The sequence below is a fragment of the Calonectris borealis genome, chromosome 21 (assembly GCF_964195595.1).
Source record: "Calonectris borealis chromosome 21, bCalBor7.hap1.2, whole genome shotgun sequence".
Taxonomy (NCBI): domain Eukaryota; kingdom Metazoa; phylum Chordata; class Aves; order Procellariiformes; family Procellariidae; genus Calonectris; species Calonectris borealis.
In genome coordinates, this window is record NC_134332.1 from 2,073,354 (window position 1) to 2,091,346 (window position 17,993).

Below are 17,993 nucleotides of genomic sequence, written 5' to 3' on the forward strand. Positions count from 1 at the left end.
TCTTTAAAAAAACATATTTGCTGTAACAACTGAAAACAGTTAGTTTACTACCCATAGCTACTTAAACACAGACATTTAAACAGCCTTCATTCCTGATCTCCTAGATCAGGATCACTGCTTTCTACAGTTAACACTCTGGTTTGTCCAACAGTCTCTACAGCAGCTCCCACTCCATACAAACACAAACTCCTATGGCAACAGGCACAGATGAAAACTTAAAAAAAGATAAAAATCAAGATGAACAGAAAGACATCTCACTTCAAGCAGCTTTATAATGCAGGAGTCTGATTAAAGTGGAGACAGTAAAACAGGCAGCAAGACCAAGATGTGACAGTCATTTTACCTCTGCTCACATGACTGCATCGAAGGCACACTGATGACCTTTGAGCCAGTTCAGAAGCTGTCCTTTATCTGTGAAAGTTCAAGTCAATTGTGCTTTGAATAAATACTCCCCTGTAGTTACACTTGAACTGCTGCATTATATACTAGAAATACAGAAAGTGTCCATGCACAGCCCTGAAGCACTTTGAGTATAGCCCTTGCCAGGTTAACTCGCGGATCACAGGAGTTGGAGGCATCACCAGCACACACAGATGGCAGACGCACCCCCACAGGGACAGAGCATCCAGAGAGCTGACTGGCCAGATGAAGAATCGGGATGGAAGAAGGACGGAAAGCAAACTTGCTTGTAGGAGTTCGGCATTCAAGGTTACTGCTGCAGAACCCCGACCAAGCCACTGTAATAACTGGTAGGAGTCTCTGCTAGGATAAGCTCTATCACGGTTGGATTCTATCGGGACTCTTCGAGAAATAATTCAGACAGCAGCTGAGCTAGTTACTAGTCATTTGCCTTGTTATTCATTTACGGTTGTCACTTTATTCATTCTTAAAAATCCCTCCCTTAAGCTTTAACAGAAAAAAATTTAAAATCCAGTGCTTAAGACAGAGACTAGCAACTGAATTTTGTAAGGCTTTGGGCTGACTCTTACTGGAGCACAGCACTGCTTATAACCAACGAGCTTTCTAGTGCCATCGGAGGCACACTCAGTACAACAGAAGCTGTACAGACCGCAGCAACCCTGAGGTAATAAAAGTATAAAGGAAGAGATGGAATAAACGCGATATGTATGATAATCTTGCACCTAGAAGAGATTCTGAGAAAGACACTCTTGCTAATTACACAACAGGAGCAGCAGTGGAAAAAAAAAAATAGTATATTTCAGTTTTTCCTTTGTTTTACACACACACTCCCCTTAATGGTATCCGTGCAGGCTTCCCTGCAGAACCGTCACTAGTGTTAAAAATCAGATGTTTAGTCTCTTCCCATCTGTACAAAGTGCAGTTGGAATCGATTTTGATCTCCCAAAGTGGGTGCAGAAAGGAAAGGAAGCCTTCCTCTCCCTTCTGCCTAAGTCACCCCATCTTAGTTCCCCTCCCGCTTAAGAAGTTTTTAAAAATTAGAAGTCCTAATTCAGCATGATGAACTTGGGATTAGTTTTGTCATCTTCTTCCAAAAAGAAAAACCCAAACAAAAAGCAAAAACGAAACACACAAACAATGCCTCACCCACCCCAAAAACAATAGTTCCATTTAAAAAAATAAATAAATAGTGTGTATATTTCATGCTAAAAAAAAAAAAAGAAAAGTCACAGAAAGGATTCATTTTTGGTTTTCCCTCCCCCGAACATGGCACCAGGCATCTTCTCCCCCCTCCCCTGACGTAGACACGATGGTACATTCCAACCGGCAATGTGCATCTGTGTGGAAAATGAGTTTCTACTCCTGCACGGTCCCACATGCATCAGGGAGCATCCCGCTAGCTGCTAAAGCAGAGCAAAGGCTTTCAGGTTTGGGGTATGGTCCCTGCCTGTTCCTTTGGTCCGTCTGTTAAAAGGCTCCTTGCTGCTCCCAGGTCTCCGCTCTTGTCTGTCTCCGTTAAAACGTGCACTCTGGTCCCCACGCTTCCCGAGTCACTGCAGCTTCGTACCCAGCTTGCGCTGTCTGTTTCTGCAACGGCAACACAGAGGGCAGGGTGAGAGGGGTGGCCCCAACCCTATCGCAGGGTATTGCGGCAAACCAGGGGGCAAAAGATAGCAGGATTAAAGTAAGACTCTGCTTAGCTCCACACAAAAATAAAGCTGCCCCCACCATACTCGAAAAGGGCATCAGCCCTTCCTACTCTTTACAGTCCTAGAACATCCACCGTGTCTTAAGTGCGCACAAGCTCACATGAGGATGCAAGGTGATAAACAATTGCTTGCGAAGAACATGGGCTAGGGAGCTGAAATACTGACTATTTCAAGGAAACATTCTTTAATCCGAAACACTCCCCAACAGACACACCTTCCAGATGCAGTAGTTAACCCACAACTTGGTATTCCTTTACGCTGCGCTATTCTACCCGCAGCAGCTATCTACATGTTAGAAAATAAATTAATAACTACATCTGACAAGTCAAAGCAGCTACAGCTCCTCCACCCCCCGAGATCACTTACCTTGCCTCTGCTCTCGTGACTGTGTATTCAAACCACAGGATGTTAGGAATGAGGCTGGTATCTCGGATTAAAAAGAACTCTGAAATTGGCCTGGAAATGGACAAGGTGGTGGAAAGGGGGAAATAATTAAGATTTTTTCTCCATCACAATTTTGATCAAAATAAAATAGCACAAAAACTGCTCCAAACTTAACATTACTATTCTATTACCCTTCAGTCTGTGAAAGGAGCTCCCTGTTAAATTTAATCAAAAAAAACCCTCTTGGTTTTATTATTTCCTTATACAATGTCTCCAGACTACGTTACATTTAAATGGCTTTGCAATTTCACTAGTTCATCAAACGTTCATTAAGAAGGGTCTGTTCTGCCCAAAAAGCTTCTCCAGCACTCTGCCACACCTCACAACTTCAGCAGGGCTTTACAAACTAACAGTTGCTTAAACTTCCTCTCTTCCCCAGAGCAGGCAAGGATATATGATCCTTTGTATATGCATGCACAAGAAAACATGGAGGAACAAGTAGGTTCCACAACAGTCAGTATGCAAAACTGGAACAGAACACAGGAATTCTCATTTCTAGCATCTGTAACTTAGGCGGTTCATGGACGTTTGAGCAGCCCATTTGCAGTCAGGGCTTGCACAGCTACAAATAAAATTTTAGAGACTGAAGTAGCCTTACGTTTGTTCTGCTTCAGATGCAAGGTACAATTTTTACATAAATTGATTAGGAAAATTTTCTTTTGCCAGGTAATTCTACTACACCTGTGTTATCAGCTCATTGCAGGGGACTCATTTAATGAGCAAAACAGCAGCCCACAAAATGCAGACTTGCAGGAATAAAACCTCCACAGAATAGACTTACCATGCAGCTATCCTTGGGAAGAGAGGAGTTAATATCTCTTGTGTGAAGGCAAACCAGGCTATGGCCATAATGCTTCCTGCCACACCTCCATATAAGACTTGGCTCCAGGTGTGGTAAAGCAAATAAACCCTGCAGTGGAAGAGAAAAGTCACTAGACAGGCTTTAAAACAAGAGGCGGCATGACTCACGGGCTGATGTTTCACTGGACCCTCAGACATTCTGTGCAAGTTATCCTCCAGATGTTAAAAGTGGGTATCTTTTTTCATTAGAAGCTGGCAAAAAAGTGGGGAAAAAACTGGGAAAAACTGTTTTCCTTGCTACAGCAGTTTCAGCTTCTAGTTTGAGCTTAACTCAATAACCCTCCACATTCTTCTTCATGTATCTTTGGATTAGCTGAGGAACTATTACTGTTGGCTCCCACGAGAGACTTTTCCAAAGCCAGTAACAGGACAAGTCCCCTCCAAGCCACCAAAGCTGGGACTTGAAGGCTTTTAAGAACATAGATGGCATTTTTGTTATGATTTTGCTGCTCTGAAACATGACAGCACGAAGGCTGCACTACCACAGCGTGCTTACTGCGATTGCAGCCATTCGGAAAGCTGTATTAATGGTCTGTTAAGTTATCCCCGCACACGAGCTACATGAGTCACATCCAAAATTCTTTTCACCCAGATATCATTAAGATCATCTTATCTGATCCTCTGCCTAGCACAGGCCACTGGATTTCCTCAAGTTAATTTTTATTTGAATTAGGACATATCTCTCTCATGAAATTGTCCTGTCAGAATTTTTAAAATAACCAGTAATAAGGAATCAACTCTAGTGTACAGACAACTGTGCCAACAGATAATTACTTTCCTGTGGAAAACACGGCCTTATTTCTGAATTTGTCTGGTTTCCAATCACTGAAGCTTATTTTATATGTGTGTGTATTTTTTTTTTTTAAATCTACTAAAAGGAAAAAAATCATTATCAAAATTTCATTTTCTTTATTCATCTTAATACAACCAAATCTTGCAAGTCAAACAGCTGTAAGTGTTTTTATTAACTAATGCTCAAGCAAAACAATCAGTTGATCAACTGTAGCAATCCACATGCTGCAGACGCTGGTGTGCCAAGGCATGGTGTAATGCTTTCATGATTAGTGCTGGAAAGAGGGCGAGGCAGTGAGGCTGGAGCATGGCAATGGAGCCGATGGGGAATTGGTACAAGCTCAGCTGATCTTGGGTTTTATAAATGCTTCTGTGAAGCACCACACATGTAGCACCTTTGTTTGCTTATTTGAAGGGTCTCACAGCAACACAGCAGCTTCCACAAAGCTCTGACTCGTACAATGCAGTCATCGAGAATTAGATCAGAAATGCAGGATAAGGAACGACAGGTCTGCTGGCTGTTAAAGGCCACAGGACTGTATGAGAGCATAAGACAAACAATTGCTCCATACCTACTATATGAGACTAGCAAAGCCACTGTGACGAGGCAGATGGACAGCACATGTCGCCATAGTAAATCCAGAAACCTCGCATTGTTTGTTTGGTGCATTCTGAAAGAGATGGAGAGCCATTAGCACAGTGGCAGGGAGCTCAGCAGTCCTTATCTCTGTTCTCGCTATCTCTGAAACCCTAGGAAAGCTCTACTCCAGCGGGGTCATGGGCAGCTCGATACCATCCCAGCAGCAATCTGTCCCACTGGCAGCAGTTAAAGAGAAGCCACAAAGCCATACTTCTCTCTCTCCAGCTGTTAACAGGGATTGCTGTGATGGAAGGCAGAATGCTCACAATTACTGCAACTGATATGAAAGGCACATGCTGAGCATATGCAACAGGGAGCCAAGACGTCAGAGTCCTTCCACCGCCCACAAAGCTAGGAGGAACTGTGAGTTTTGTCTTCCTCCACACGTGGAGCCACAAGACAGAGCCATGCCCCAGCGAGAATTTCAGAAAAGCACAGCACAGCATGTAAAACCAGTACTTGGTAAGGGAGATGAACTAAAAGGTCATGCAAGTGGGCAACAGGTATTACCTAAAAGATTGCAGACAACCCCACTGACGAAACTGAGTAGACACATGAGAAAGCAGCTCTTCTTTCCTCCTCCCTATTCCCCCCTCTTCCCTCACACTGGTGGATCATCACGGCTTAGAAAAAGCAAATCAGGAGACCTGCACCCAGATAGGCATAGGAGGCCCACCCGTACCCTTCGGTTTTCAGCAATGGTAACTACAGTCCGACATTCAGATTGAGATAGACATGCTTCATCCACCCTAGCCAGAGAAAGTTGTGCAGTTCCTCAGATTTAATTCCATTATGCCGCTTAAGTGGCACACAGTAAGGGAGCCATCTATTTGAGGTGTTTCAACATATTAACAGCCAAAACCTGACATTGAATTTTTACCTTAAATAAAGGAACAGAAAGGAATAGACAGAGAAAAACCACATGAATTGGGAGTGGCTGGACGGCATCCCATATTTTGTGGTCACTGTTGAATGGGCTTCTGGGAAGAGAAGAAGAAAGAGTATGGTCAAGGTCTACTCTGTACATAGCAGCTGGAACGCTCCAGATGTGAAGCCAGACCACTCTGCTGAAGTATGTGCACATGAGTTCACAGGACACGTCTCTGCTAGATGGCTCTGCCAGCCTTCTTACACCCAAACATCCAAAGCCAACATGAGGCAAAGGGGAAAATACCCTCTAACCCCCCCGCAGTTAGCATTCCACTCAAAACTCAACCGACACCATGACACCAATGGGCCATACCATACCTTCGCAGGGCCGAGGCTCCCGGATTACATTTTTTATTAACCAGTTCACTCCCTCGTTGAATGCCAGCCCTCCCAAGAAAGAGATCTGTGAAGGCAAGACAACTGTGTCATCCTATCTAAAAGATCCATCTACTTACCAGGCTCTCTCTGCTGACAAAACCCCAAACCATATCTTTCTAATTTTCTTTTTTGACTACTAGAGTTAAAACCAATAGCTTCAAAATCCTCTACCTGACGAAGAAAAGCATTTCTTTTTCAGCCCACTTTGTGTATTCGGCAACACATTGTGTATATGCAGCTTTTCAGCAGATGATACACAGAAATGACACTGTATAGCAACTCTGCATACTTCCACCAGCAAGTATAGGAAGTGACATTTTTTAACAGGGCAGATTTTAAGGGATTGTCTTTCTCCGACGACCAACAGGGGGAGTGCACACACTGTTATTTGGGTAAACAGCTTAGAAAAGGTGACTTTTTAGGCTTTCTGGCTTTTCCCTCTATGAATATTTTCATCTTGAAGTTGCTGTCTTCAGTCTAAAATGAAGTCACATTCTGAACTGAGCCAGACTGGTAGCATTTATTTTTGCTCTTCAATTCCATAGTCCATACACCTCCCCTAAATTAGTCCTGCTGCTATGATCAAATTCCCAGCTGGTGATGATACTCTGCCTCCTTAAAACTCAGACCCATTCCAGATGATGAAGCAATTTTTCACTTTATGTCCTGAGCTACAGGTCAGGCCGCTGCAACTCAGCTAGCATCTCCCTCCAGCTCAACGGTGACTTCCCACATAAGAACTGGGAATCAACCTCAATACCTGTCTCGTTACCAACACCTAACAAGCCCCTGTATTCAAAAACCTATGAACCTGTGCAATAGTTTATTCTCCCTTTTGGGTCAACAAGAAACCTTTGGGTTGCCAGAACTTAACAGCTGCCTCTCCTAACTAGCATCAGCTTAATAACCTAGAAGTCCCATTCCCAGGTCCCTTGAGCCACTGGTTCCCATGACACCATGGCCCTATATTGGAAATCTGCTGCCAAAATCCTTTCATCAGCCCCTATTTTATCTGTTTACTGAGGGCAAATGTTACAAGAGGTTTATACCTCCCCTAAAGGGAATTTATCCATGACACTGATTCCCAACTACCTGTCAGACCAGACAGAAAGCATTCTGTATTACAAAAAAAGCCCCTTGTTGCTCATTTGGACAGAAGCAAGTCTCTTCTGTCCCTGGTATTCGATTCACAGCTGGGAACCAGCCCTTATAGACAGATCCACTCCCTTGGGAATCTGTAGGTTTTATTTTGTACCCCCTTTTCCGCCTCAGTAGTTCAAAGAAAGCACATCCTATTGAGTTACAGAGATGGTGTCTCTCTCATCTTGCAGGAACCTACTAGTGCTATGATCCTACTGGATCTTGGGAGTGTTCCCACTCTGCAACAGCATTCTTTAGTTCCTCAGACATCTCCCTCGATGTTTTTGGACAGATAATGCCCAAAACATACCACAGAGCAACAGAAAAGTCAGCAAAGGCTAAGCAGTCTTTTAACCTGCCAAAGGTGATAAGTGTCTCCTGCTGTTCTTTGACAGGAAGATCACCTTACCTAAGGCTGCTCTTTAAAGAGAGAAAAAGAAGTGTGAATACAGGAGCACCAGGTGACAAAGGAAAAGACTTTTGTCATAAGGAGGAGCTGGGAAGGGAGAGAAGGACTCACCGTGTGAAGCTCTCTCTTGAATATGATGAGTGTTACAAAGCCAACAATAATGAATATTGGACCAAGACTCAAATAAGCTAAAAGCTGACCAGAGAAATCACCTAGGGAAACAAACAAGAGAAACAAATCAGTTTGAACTTCACAGGTACATGCCTGCCACCAGAGCATGGGTCAGTCCGTGCCCTGAATCACTGAGAGCAGAGGGGCAAACTCAGCACTGCAACAAGTCTCCATTTTGCAGACGGACTACTGCTGCTCCAGCTCAGAGGAGCCCAGGCAAGGAAGACAGCAGTGCTTACAGGCAGGTTCAAAAGCAGGGATGAGAGGAGCTTGGCATCGTTCAGCAGAGATTACTGCCAGCCAATTTACAACAATGACCATGGGTGTGGGCCCAGAGTCACTTTAATCCAACATAAGCACAGGCTGCTGCAAAAGCGGCAGCGTCTTTCCCTCCCCCTCATTCATATTGCCTCCCTGTGCCAGCAATTACCAGCAAACACTTCCCAAAGAAATCCTTTCCCACTCCCTTACTAAAATGGGTTAGTTTTCAGCTGGATCAGCTCCCTAATCTGTCTCACCATGTGTCTGCATGAACACCAGCATTAGCAAAATGGGAAGGAAATAAATAGCTAAACATAGCGGGAGATAAAGGGGAAAAAAGGAGACTCGGCTTTTCAACCAATAACCCACTTGCATCACACAGAAGTGACTTTGGGCCTCCACCCCAAATGGTTAACAGTCTAGTTATCCCCCAGGGAGAATCAGGGAGCTGCAACGGGACCGCACAAGAGGTCACAAGGTACCTCAACACCTTTATCCTGAACTGCCACAGCCACAGAAGCAGGCAAACAACAGTCAAGAGCAGCTATGTATTTTGATCTAAGTTTCTCTTGCCTCTGTTCCCTGAAAAAGGACACATACAGAAGTATTTGGAGAGAAGATGTCAGCATAAATTCCGAGGAAACAAAAAATTATCAGAGTCATTTTGCTCCAAGATCAGCAATTCACAGCAGGAGAGCGAGAAGTATCTACCAGAGAATCTTTAAAGACAGCAGTCACTACAAAATGCGGTACGAACTCAGTGAGCAACTTAAGAGACAGGGTACTTTCTATATTGGTTCTTAGAGACTAGATGTTCTCCATCCCATCACTGAACACAAAAGGATCAGCCCCCACACAAATTTATCCTTCCTCCCTCCTCTCAAAAGGAAACAGGATGCCTCTGCAAGGCTGAGCATTGGACTCATTCCTAGATCAATTCCACCGCGAGATACTGAGTCTCCCCAGCCCACGCACCCACATTTTAAAACAGCACTTGGCAAAATGGACTTTAACCTCAGCCTCTGAATACTGGAACTGATTTAAAAAAAAGTTACTGCTACAAAGTTCACGCTGCTGATGTTATTGCCACGCAGTTGTGGTTACATCAGGTACAGTGCACAGACCCCTCTTGAATTCCAGACTCTGGGTTAGACCTGGGAACCAGCAACATCATCAGCAAGGATTACTTTCAGGAGTTTTAGTTTGCAACACTAATGAAATTAGGAAGAGTTGGAGGACAAAACCCCCAAGGATACTGGGTTTTCAGTGAAGTGAGGTTCTATTTTGTTTTTAACCTGAAAAAGCGTTAGAAGACGCTGAATTTGAAACTTTTCTGGCACCATATGGCAGGTTAGCCTTGCATCAGGTGGGTTCCAAATGCTCCCAAAGCAGAACAGCAATATATTACGGTAATGCAAAGTGGATGTAAGTGACAGTATCGGTTACCTGGCAATGGCGAATCAAGGCCCTTATGGTTTTACATAAATCACAAACTCTCTACAAAATTAATCCTGTCTTAAACGACGCGGGAATTCATGAGACAAGCCAACAGACAATCAAAACTACCCTGAAAGCCTTAGGAATACTTTCCAATAGTCTCAATTCCAGTGTTACCAACTGAAGATAGCTCCTCAGCAAGGAATCACCATGTTTCAGGTCATTCACTTTGTTAATCCATGGTACATAAAGGCTTAACACTTCCAAGAATAAAAGCCATAATTTTGTCAAGTAGAAAACCAAACCAGATTATTTATCTTCTCGGGGAGGGTTCTATTTCTTGGGCAGATGGTGGAAGAATACTTAAGGAAGTAGTCTTTTAATTTAAACAGCATCAGCAGTACCAAACTCAAGATCCTCCATTAAGTTATATGATAACATACCCAATAAATCAAGCCACCCAGACTTCAACAGCACACAACCCACACTTGAACCTGAGTCAGAGAACCAGAAACCATCGCTCCCAGATGCTGCCCGCAGGCAGAGTACCAAGTCCTTTACTCAGACAATCTTAACAGAAACATTTCAACTGGCCATTTAAAACAGAACAGAGATAGCATTAATAATATTTCATATTCCTGTGGCTAACAGCAATCAAAGGGAATCGCATTCTGAAGCCACTCTTTCTAGGGGAGGAGGCAAATAAATAGCTGTGCACTAACTGAAGGCAGCACTTTTGCTACGCCCTGGGAGCTAGACCAGGACCTCACCGATGCCGTCATGACTGTACTCGTTAGATTAGCGGTTTAAAGCCGACCTGCACTAACTAGACCAGCTCCGAAATGACTGGAAATCCCCTGTGAAGAAGGGAAAGCAAGCTCCGAGAGAAAGGCCAGCGCTGATCACTGCACAGCGCTGCCGGGGCCTCAGAGCGTGATTACCTGTGTCCCTCCTACCCTCACGCTCCAGCGCTCAGAGACTGCTTCCCAGGGAAAGGGGACTTGCAGGAGAGCCGACAGTTTGAAGTCCAGTCAGATCTGGCAAGCAGGTCTCCCCACCACCTTTTTATAAAAATTAATTTTTCTTCATTTTACTAAACTTGGGAATTTTAAAGCAATTCCTCCAACCAGTAAGAACAGAGACAAAACCTCTGGAGAAATGCAAAAGGAAAATCTATTTAATATATAGCTTGGGGTTTGTTTTGTTTTAAATTCTGCTTTTTTAAAGTCCAGCCTTCCCTGGACATCATTTGGGGCTCCAGATGCAAAAATAAAGAACCCAACTACCTCATTTTTAGGCACCCAAGAGATAAATAGGTGAAACACTATACATAGCTCAGAAGCACGCTTTTTTTTTTTCCAGCCTTCATTCAGCATCTACTTCTGCTCCAATTCAACATTTTACCCAGCATTCTTTCAGTGGAAATATCCAAGCTTTACCACATTAGCTTAACCTGTATATAATGTAAAAATGTGAATCAACAGCACTCTAACCACATCCTACCGCAAGATCTAGCTTTACCACCGCCACCACTGCTTCCTATTGAAGCATCTATTTGTGGCACTGCTGCTCCTCGTATGTTCTTGACTAAATGCATGTCTGCAAGTTGCACAGACAACATGCAGTGTATGTGTGTCATGTGCATTTACACCAGTAAATATTCATGACGGATCGTCATTTCCTCTACTTGCGCATATCCTGATATCACAAGCTGGGATAGTAAAAATATCTTCAGGAGGCTTTAAATTACGGCATAAAGGCATGCATCAGACATGAAACTTCTGCAGGAAAATTAAACACAAAACCCCGCATGAAAGAAGCCAAACAGCTGAGTGGTATCTGCTTCTTTCAACAGATATTACTTAGCTACAAAATGAGCCCAGACTGGCGAGCTACCTCCCTAAACAGAATCACAGCAAGGGTTATCAGAACAAACATTCCTATAGGAGCAACACGTGCTGATACCGATTAGCAACGAGAACTGCTGAGCCAAAGTACACACGCAGCACCAGCACCTTTGCTGCGATGCACCTTTTCACCGATGGGTTGATTCTGCACGCTCGCCTCTCCAACTCTGCCTGACTGTAGCAAAGACCCTTCACAACGGCGAGGTTCCTGTCCTCTGTCATTCTGCAGAGAAAGGGTTTGGCACGCCAGGCTTCTCTCCTTAAAGACTTTGTCCAACATGAGAAGAGGTGGTCCAGAAAGTCCCAGAATCCCAGCTGCACTGAAGAGAGGAAGTTTTTTTTTTTCTTTTCTCCAAATAATAATAAAAAAACCAAACAAACCAGGAACTCAATGTTTCTCCAGCGAAACTCACCCTACAGGCAGGAAGTCCCTGAAGATGAGTTTTAAGTCTGCAACAAAGTCATCCCATGCAAAGCAATGCATATGGGAAAAAACAACCCTAATTATACACACAACATGACAGGATTTAGTTCAGTTGTTATCAAACAAGAAACCCACAGGCTTAGCGAGAGCCAATACCTTCAGAGTAGTATCCAATGCTCTGCAGCAGTCAAAAAGGCAAGAACAACATTTTTAAGAGCAAAATAAGTTACTGTAACAGCGCTACAAAAATTTATTACGCGACTCTGGTGTCACCGTCTAAAAAGGGGTAGTAAACACAGAAAAGGCAAATAGAAAGGTGATAACAAGAACGAAATGGTAGCCACTCAGAAAATATCAAATAACGCAGATTTTCAGCTGAAAAAGGAAAACAGAGGATATAATAGTTCTATAAAGTCATGAATGATATCTAGAAATGGACAGCAGACATTTGTTACCTCTCACTGCACATGAGAGAGCGTGAGTTTGATGAAATTACTGAGCAGAGGACTTAAAAGCAGAAAAGAAACAACCACATTAAGTTACAAAGCTCAGTGCCAAAGATACTGTGAGGTCCAAAGGAGAAATGGGTTCAAAGAGCAGTTGGACATATTCAGAGTACAGCTTTTATTTCTCCATCAAAGGACTTAACAATCCTGATGCAATCACCAGCTGATTACTGGAAAGCCATACAGAAGAAGGATTATTCCTGCCTACCTGCCAGCAACCTGACACTATGCCAGACCATTCCTTGGTCTCACCAAAGTACAGCCGCTGACATGAAAAGCTCCAGGACCAAATATTACTGAAAGCGATATCAGGGCAGTATTTTTAAAGACTCCCCTCTTCAGCAGCATGCTTTAACACTGTCAAGTAACACTGCCATTGTTGGTTTCTTCTCCCTATGTTTGATCTTGACATTTACTATGGGTAATATTTCAGTTAGGTCTCTAAGATCCCATTACTCAGACCAGTTTGCAGTTGACTACCACAGCGTTCATCCGCTGTTTCTCATTTGATCTTGCTCAAATTTGACATCGCAGAAAGCCCTGGAGAACTAAGCAGCCACACAAGCAGTAAGGATGGGCGTTTGGCGTTTTGCACTATATCACTATTGATAAGGAAACGTTACATAAAGACAGGGAGAACGAGCACCTTTCTGGAGACACCTCTCTCCTTCACAATTACAAGCAGAAGTCCAATAATGAGCTTCATCTGCCAGACAGAAATCAGCAGTGACTGCTTTTCACCTGGTCACAGCGAGAGGGACCATCCCTCTTGGCAGATGAAAGCTGGGATGACAGCAGTTCTGCACTGGAAGTCTTTAAAGACATGAGATTTTAAGAACCAGTTGCCACAGTGGCTCAGCACGCTGCGCTCCAGGCCAGCAGCCTCTGGGATCAGCCAAGAGCAGAAGATGTTTGCCACACAACAGCGTATGACATGCCAAGACAGCTTAATAATTTATGTTAGTAAAAGCGGGATCTATTTCTCATTCTGACCCCTCTCTATCAGCACAAGGCTACATTAACTCCATTGTGCTGAGCATACTGCCAACATCACTATTTTATAAATATACATTATCTAGCAGCTTTATGGACCTGGACTTAAGCCGTACACAGACAGAACGTAAACAGCTTTCTACGTAAAGTTAGAGCACTTTCCCCAAATCCAGGTAAAAGTATCAGACCTACCATCTTACTGCAACTCATTTTTCTAGACCAAAATAAAGAAACGTTTGTACCTCCAGCTGTTTTAATGTTTTAGTCCTTTGTCTCCACTTTATAGGCTCCCGTAACTACATGTTTTATCCAAGACAAACACAGCGTTCTTCCCCTCAATACATAACCCTAATCTTGGAGTGATTTACCCTCTCCACACAATCATCTTCTCCATTTGCCTGTATAAAAGCACTCAATGCAGAGAGAAAATAATAGCATTATGTCACATTCTTTACGAGCTGACAGATAACCCTTGTGCAGCAATTTCAACCACCTTCATTTCCCAAACCAATCCAACAAACAGTGCACAGGACGCTCTCTGTATACTGCCAGGTTCAGATAAGGAGATAAGATACAAAGATGAATATACCAGTACCACTGGAAAGATTATTCCCCCGTCTCCCCCAACCTCAAATATATTTGAGAGGGGCGATGGCAGGAGAACATACAGGGTGAAGGAAAATGCAAGACAGAAAAGGAATGCCAATCTTTCACGTAAAGTATCACAGATAAACCACAAAACAGCCAAACCCAGCAGGGGCGGGGGGGGAGAAGGGGGGGGGGGGGGCGGCAAGAAATAATGTATTTCTAGCACCAGATCTTTTTAGTGTTATCACATTTCAAGTCTCCTGGCTAAATGGGTACTTTCAACACAGAAGATCCCTAAGCACTTTAGAAGCTTTAGCTATTGCACTACTGAGAGGAGCTTTCATCAGGAACTAAAATCCAGCTCTGGAAATAGGACATACAGCAACACTTTATGGCAAGTTAGGGACTTGCTAGGAGAACTAGCAATATTGAGAACAGTGATAACACCAAATTTGGATTTTGACCAGATTGTTAATACTAACACTCTGACACTTCACACCCTGCTTTTTCTATTATCTTTGGTTAAAACAAGCAGCCAAAAACCAAATATTTTTTCTATCTCACCCAAAACCAGTGCAAAGCACCTGAAAAGGAGCTCCTAGAGACCACAGTTACAATGAGACACTGCTTAGACAGCTGCTATCTGAATACAGACCCATTGGCTCTTGCACACTGGTAGATCAGGGATTCCTCCTACCACAGCGTGGGCCAAGGTGCCGGTACGCAGTGCCACAGGGACACTGCACAGGACCTGGGCGGATCGCACCGCTGCCCCAGCTGGAGCAGCCCACCCTGCACGCAGGCACCCGTTGTTTCTCACCACCGACTGTACCCAAACCCACCTTGCCAAGCGCTGACCTACAGGAAGCCCTGGTGCCTGTCGTCCTCCAGGCATCTCCCACAGCAGCGCCTGACAGCGGCACGACAGCGGGGCCCACTCCCAGCACCGCCACAAAAGCCGCCCGGGCAGCCAAGGCCACCTCAGCGGCAGGGCCGCTCCCCGGGCACAGCTCCCCGGGATATCAGGAGGGAACACCAGGGCCAGCTGGCCCTGTGACACACCACGCCAGACCTCCAGCATCAACCCAGACACCCCACAGCCGGGCAGGGAGGGGACAGCCGGCCCCGTCACGCCGGGTGGCACCAGGGCCTGTGGGGAGCAGGCACGCCCTGGGTGGGGCCCGCACCTCGAGGCCCAGGGGCGGCCACACATGGCATGGGGGGCTGCAGAGGGGGCGAGGCAGCGGGGCGGAGAGGGGAGGGGGACACGGGAGGGCAGGCCCGGCCCCGGGGCTCCACGGCGGCAGGACAGGGCCGCGCCCCGGCCCCCCCCGGCCCCCTTCACCGCCTGGGGGTCGGCAGCCCCTGGAGCACGGCGCCTCGCCAGGGCGCATGCGCAGCGCCGAGTCCCCCCGCGGCTCACTATCCGGCAGCGAGTCCCACCGCCCCCAGCGCGCAGGCGCGCCTCGCCGCCTCAGGGCGGCCGCTCAATGGCTCACTATTTCGCAGCTGCCAGCCCGGCCCTCAGGGGTGCCGTGGAGCGGCGGGCGGGGTCCGCCCAGGAGAGCGGCGCGGCGGCCACCGGGAAGGGCGGGCGGGGGCGAAGCGGAGCTTTACCTGCGGGATACTCGACGTGAGTGAGGGAGACCGCCCGCCACGGAGCGGGGAGCGAGCACTCTCCGACTGCGGCCATCTTACCCGGATACCGGGCCGGGCCACCACGGCCAATCGGAAAGCACTTAAGGGGCGGTGCGACCAATGGGCGGGGGCGCGGAGAGCGGCGGCCCAATGACGCCGCGCGGCAGGTGAGGCGCCGGCCAACCCACAGCCACCCAATTAAAAATCCAACCCGGGGAGCGGCAGAGCCAATAGCCTGCTAGCATCGGCGCCCAATAGGAGGAGGACGCAGGTAGCGGAAAAGCCAATGGAAAGAAAGGCGGGCGTCATTGCCCTTCGTCATTGGCGAAAGGAGCGATGCAGATTAGCCAATCACCAGCTTCCATTGCCGCCAGCTCTTGGCCAATCAGCTGCGGCGCTGGGGTGGCTGCCTCGGGCGGCTGAGGAAGGGGCCGGTCGGCGTGGCCTCCCCGCCCGCCGCGGGCCGGGCGTGCCCGGCCGGGACAGCGCCCGGGTGCCCCACCTCGGGGCTGGGCCGGGCCCGGGGGGAGCGGTGCCCGGGGCAGAGCTCCCCCTCACAGCCTCCCTGCCGCCGCCCCAGCGCCTCACGGCCTCCCGCGGCTGCCACGGCAGGGGTGCGGGGCCGGGCGGCTGGGGTGCTGAGGAGTGCTTCCTCCTCTGTCCCCCAAACCATCCTTCTCTCATGTCACCTTTCCCAAGGGTGAAAAGATGCCGTTTCAAAAGGGAATCTCTGATTTTATAAACGGTATTACTGCAGCTACTACCACGTAACAGGATTATTTCACCAGCCTAAGCATAACATTTTTACTTGCCCCTGCACAGGAGGGATTAAGTGACAAGGACTAAGCTCTGTTGAAAATGCCTTTTTTTTTTTTTTTTTAAATAAATAACACTAGGAAGAGGATGGATTTTTACAGCTACATCTCCTTTACAGCTCTGTAAAGGACCAGCAGCTCCTGTGTGAACATGCACATGTGAAAATAAAGCACGAAGTAAAGTCCTTGCAGAATCTCAAGAGAAACCAGGATGCTGCTGCTGATACTCCGCACATCCTTTAAAAGGAACTGCAGAGGCCAGGCAACACCTGGTCCAGGTAATACCTTTTCTTCCCTTCCTAAATACCTCTGACCACTGAAATCACCCACTTTGAAGACCAAACCGAAATGAATGTTCCCGTATGTGAGCCCAGAGAACAATACTTACCTGGGGAGCCTGAGGAAAAAGCAGAACACAAACAGTGCAGCACTTCAAAAGTGAGATAAATGAGCAGCGTTACACAGAAAAGCTTGTAGAAGGCAAATACACCTTCGGACCAAACCACCAAAGTTCATTCAATTTTAAAAGATAAAACTTGCAGAAAAATAAATACGCAAGAGCAGCGCAAGAAGTGGTAAACATAGGCAAGGGGTTGCCTTTAATTTTTATGTCAGGAAAGCACATGGACTAGGATTTCTATCCCTTAACACGTTCACCATAAAGAAAGATTTCAGAACAGGGAGAACACTCCTTTTCCTGCAGTTGTAATACACCTGTTTTCAGATAGCAATTATGACTATGTCCAATTAATTTCAACAGCCTGTTCAAAGTTGATACTTTTCCTGGCATTGCAAGAAGAAAAATAGCATTAAAGTCTTCTTATTTAGAAAGAAAGAGCAAATATTTACTGCAGAAGTTCAGTTCATTGCAGAAGACTGCTACAAGGTAGCATGAGTGATTTACCGCTTTCATTATTCAAGTTAAATAAATCTCCTCCTTTCCAAGCTATTGAATATAGAGTTATGCTGGCAGAGTGGATTACATTTGATCTATGTACCATGACAAGTACTGAAAATTGTGGGCTTCATTGCTATATTCACCCACTCCTTCCTGAACATAAGAAGAAAGTGTCAATACACAGAGCAGCCTTTGCTCTGTTCCTTCAGCACAAGAAAGCACAAAGCTGCTCTGGAGATGTAATGAGTATACAGTCTGACACCATGGAAACCAAGATAAACTCCTTTTAACTCTTTCAACTAACCTTCAGGGTGTGGCATGAGACAAAAATTTTCCTATTCATGAACATTTTATTTGCATATATGATGGTTCGTGACAGGCTCGCATTAATGCTAACCAAGGCTTATTTTTTTATTTTTAAGCGTATGGATGAAATCTTAATCACTGTGGAAGCAAACAGCCTATCTGATTCAATCTGGTTTCTGTATCATTTGAAAATGAAAGTATTTAAACATACTGTAATTGCTTCAGAAGAACGAGAAGATGAGTCTCCTGCATTGCTCAGCAGATGAGCATCTCTGATACCAACCCACAGTCTTTACTCCGGGTTTCCTTCACATAGTTTAGGAGGC

General features: G+C 45.7%; 1 protein-coding gene across 2 annotated transcripts; it reads right to left on the reverse strand.

Annotated features, from left to right (window-relative positions):
• Nucleotides 1–1,599: 1,599 nt before the first annotated feature.
• On the reverse strand, nucleotides 1,600–15,739 carry DOLPP1 (dolichyldiphosphatase 1). Of its 2 annotated transcripts, none has more exons than XM_075170300.1 (8): nucleotides 15,628–15,739; nucleotides 7,835–7,935; nucleotides 6,115–6,199; nucleotides 5,747–5,846; nucleotides 4,799–4,897; nucleotides 3,355–3,483; nucleotides 2,496–2,585; nucleotides 1,600–2,007 (listed from the first exon to the last, which is right to left on the reverse strand). In XM_075170300.1, the coding sequence occupies exons 1-8, from the start codon at nucleotides 15,701–15,703 to the stop codon at nucleotides 1,971–1,973; spliced, it is 717 nt and encodes a 238-aa protein (XP_075026401.1). In that variant the 5' UTR covers nucleotides 15,704–15,739; the 3' UTR covers nucleotides 1,600–1,970. The 2 variants fall into 2 exon arrangements, with proteins under 2 accessions (XP_075026401.1, XP_075026399.1); XM_075170298.1 differs by lacking the exon at nucleotides 1,600–2,007 and adding an exon at nucleotides 2,344–2,414 and having other exon boundaries at nucleotides 15,628–15,722.
• Between the last annotated feature and the right edge of the window lie 2,254 nt (nucleotides 15,740–17,993).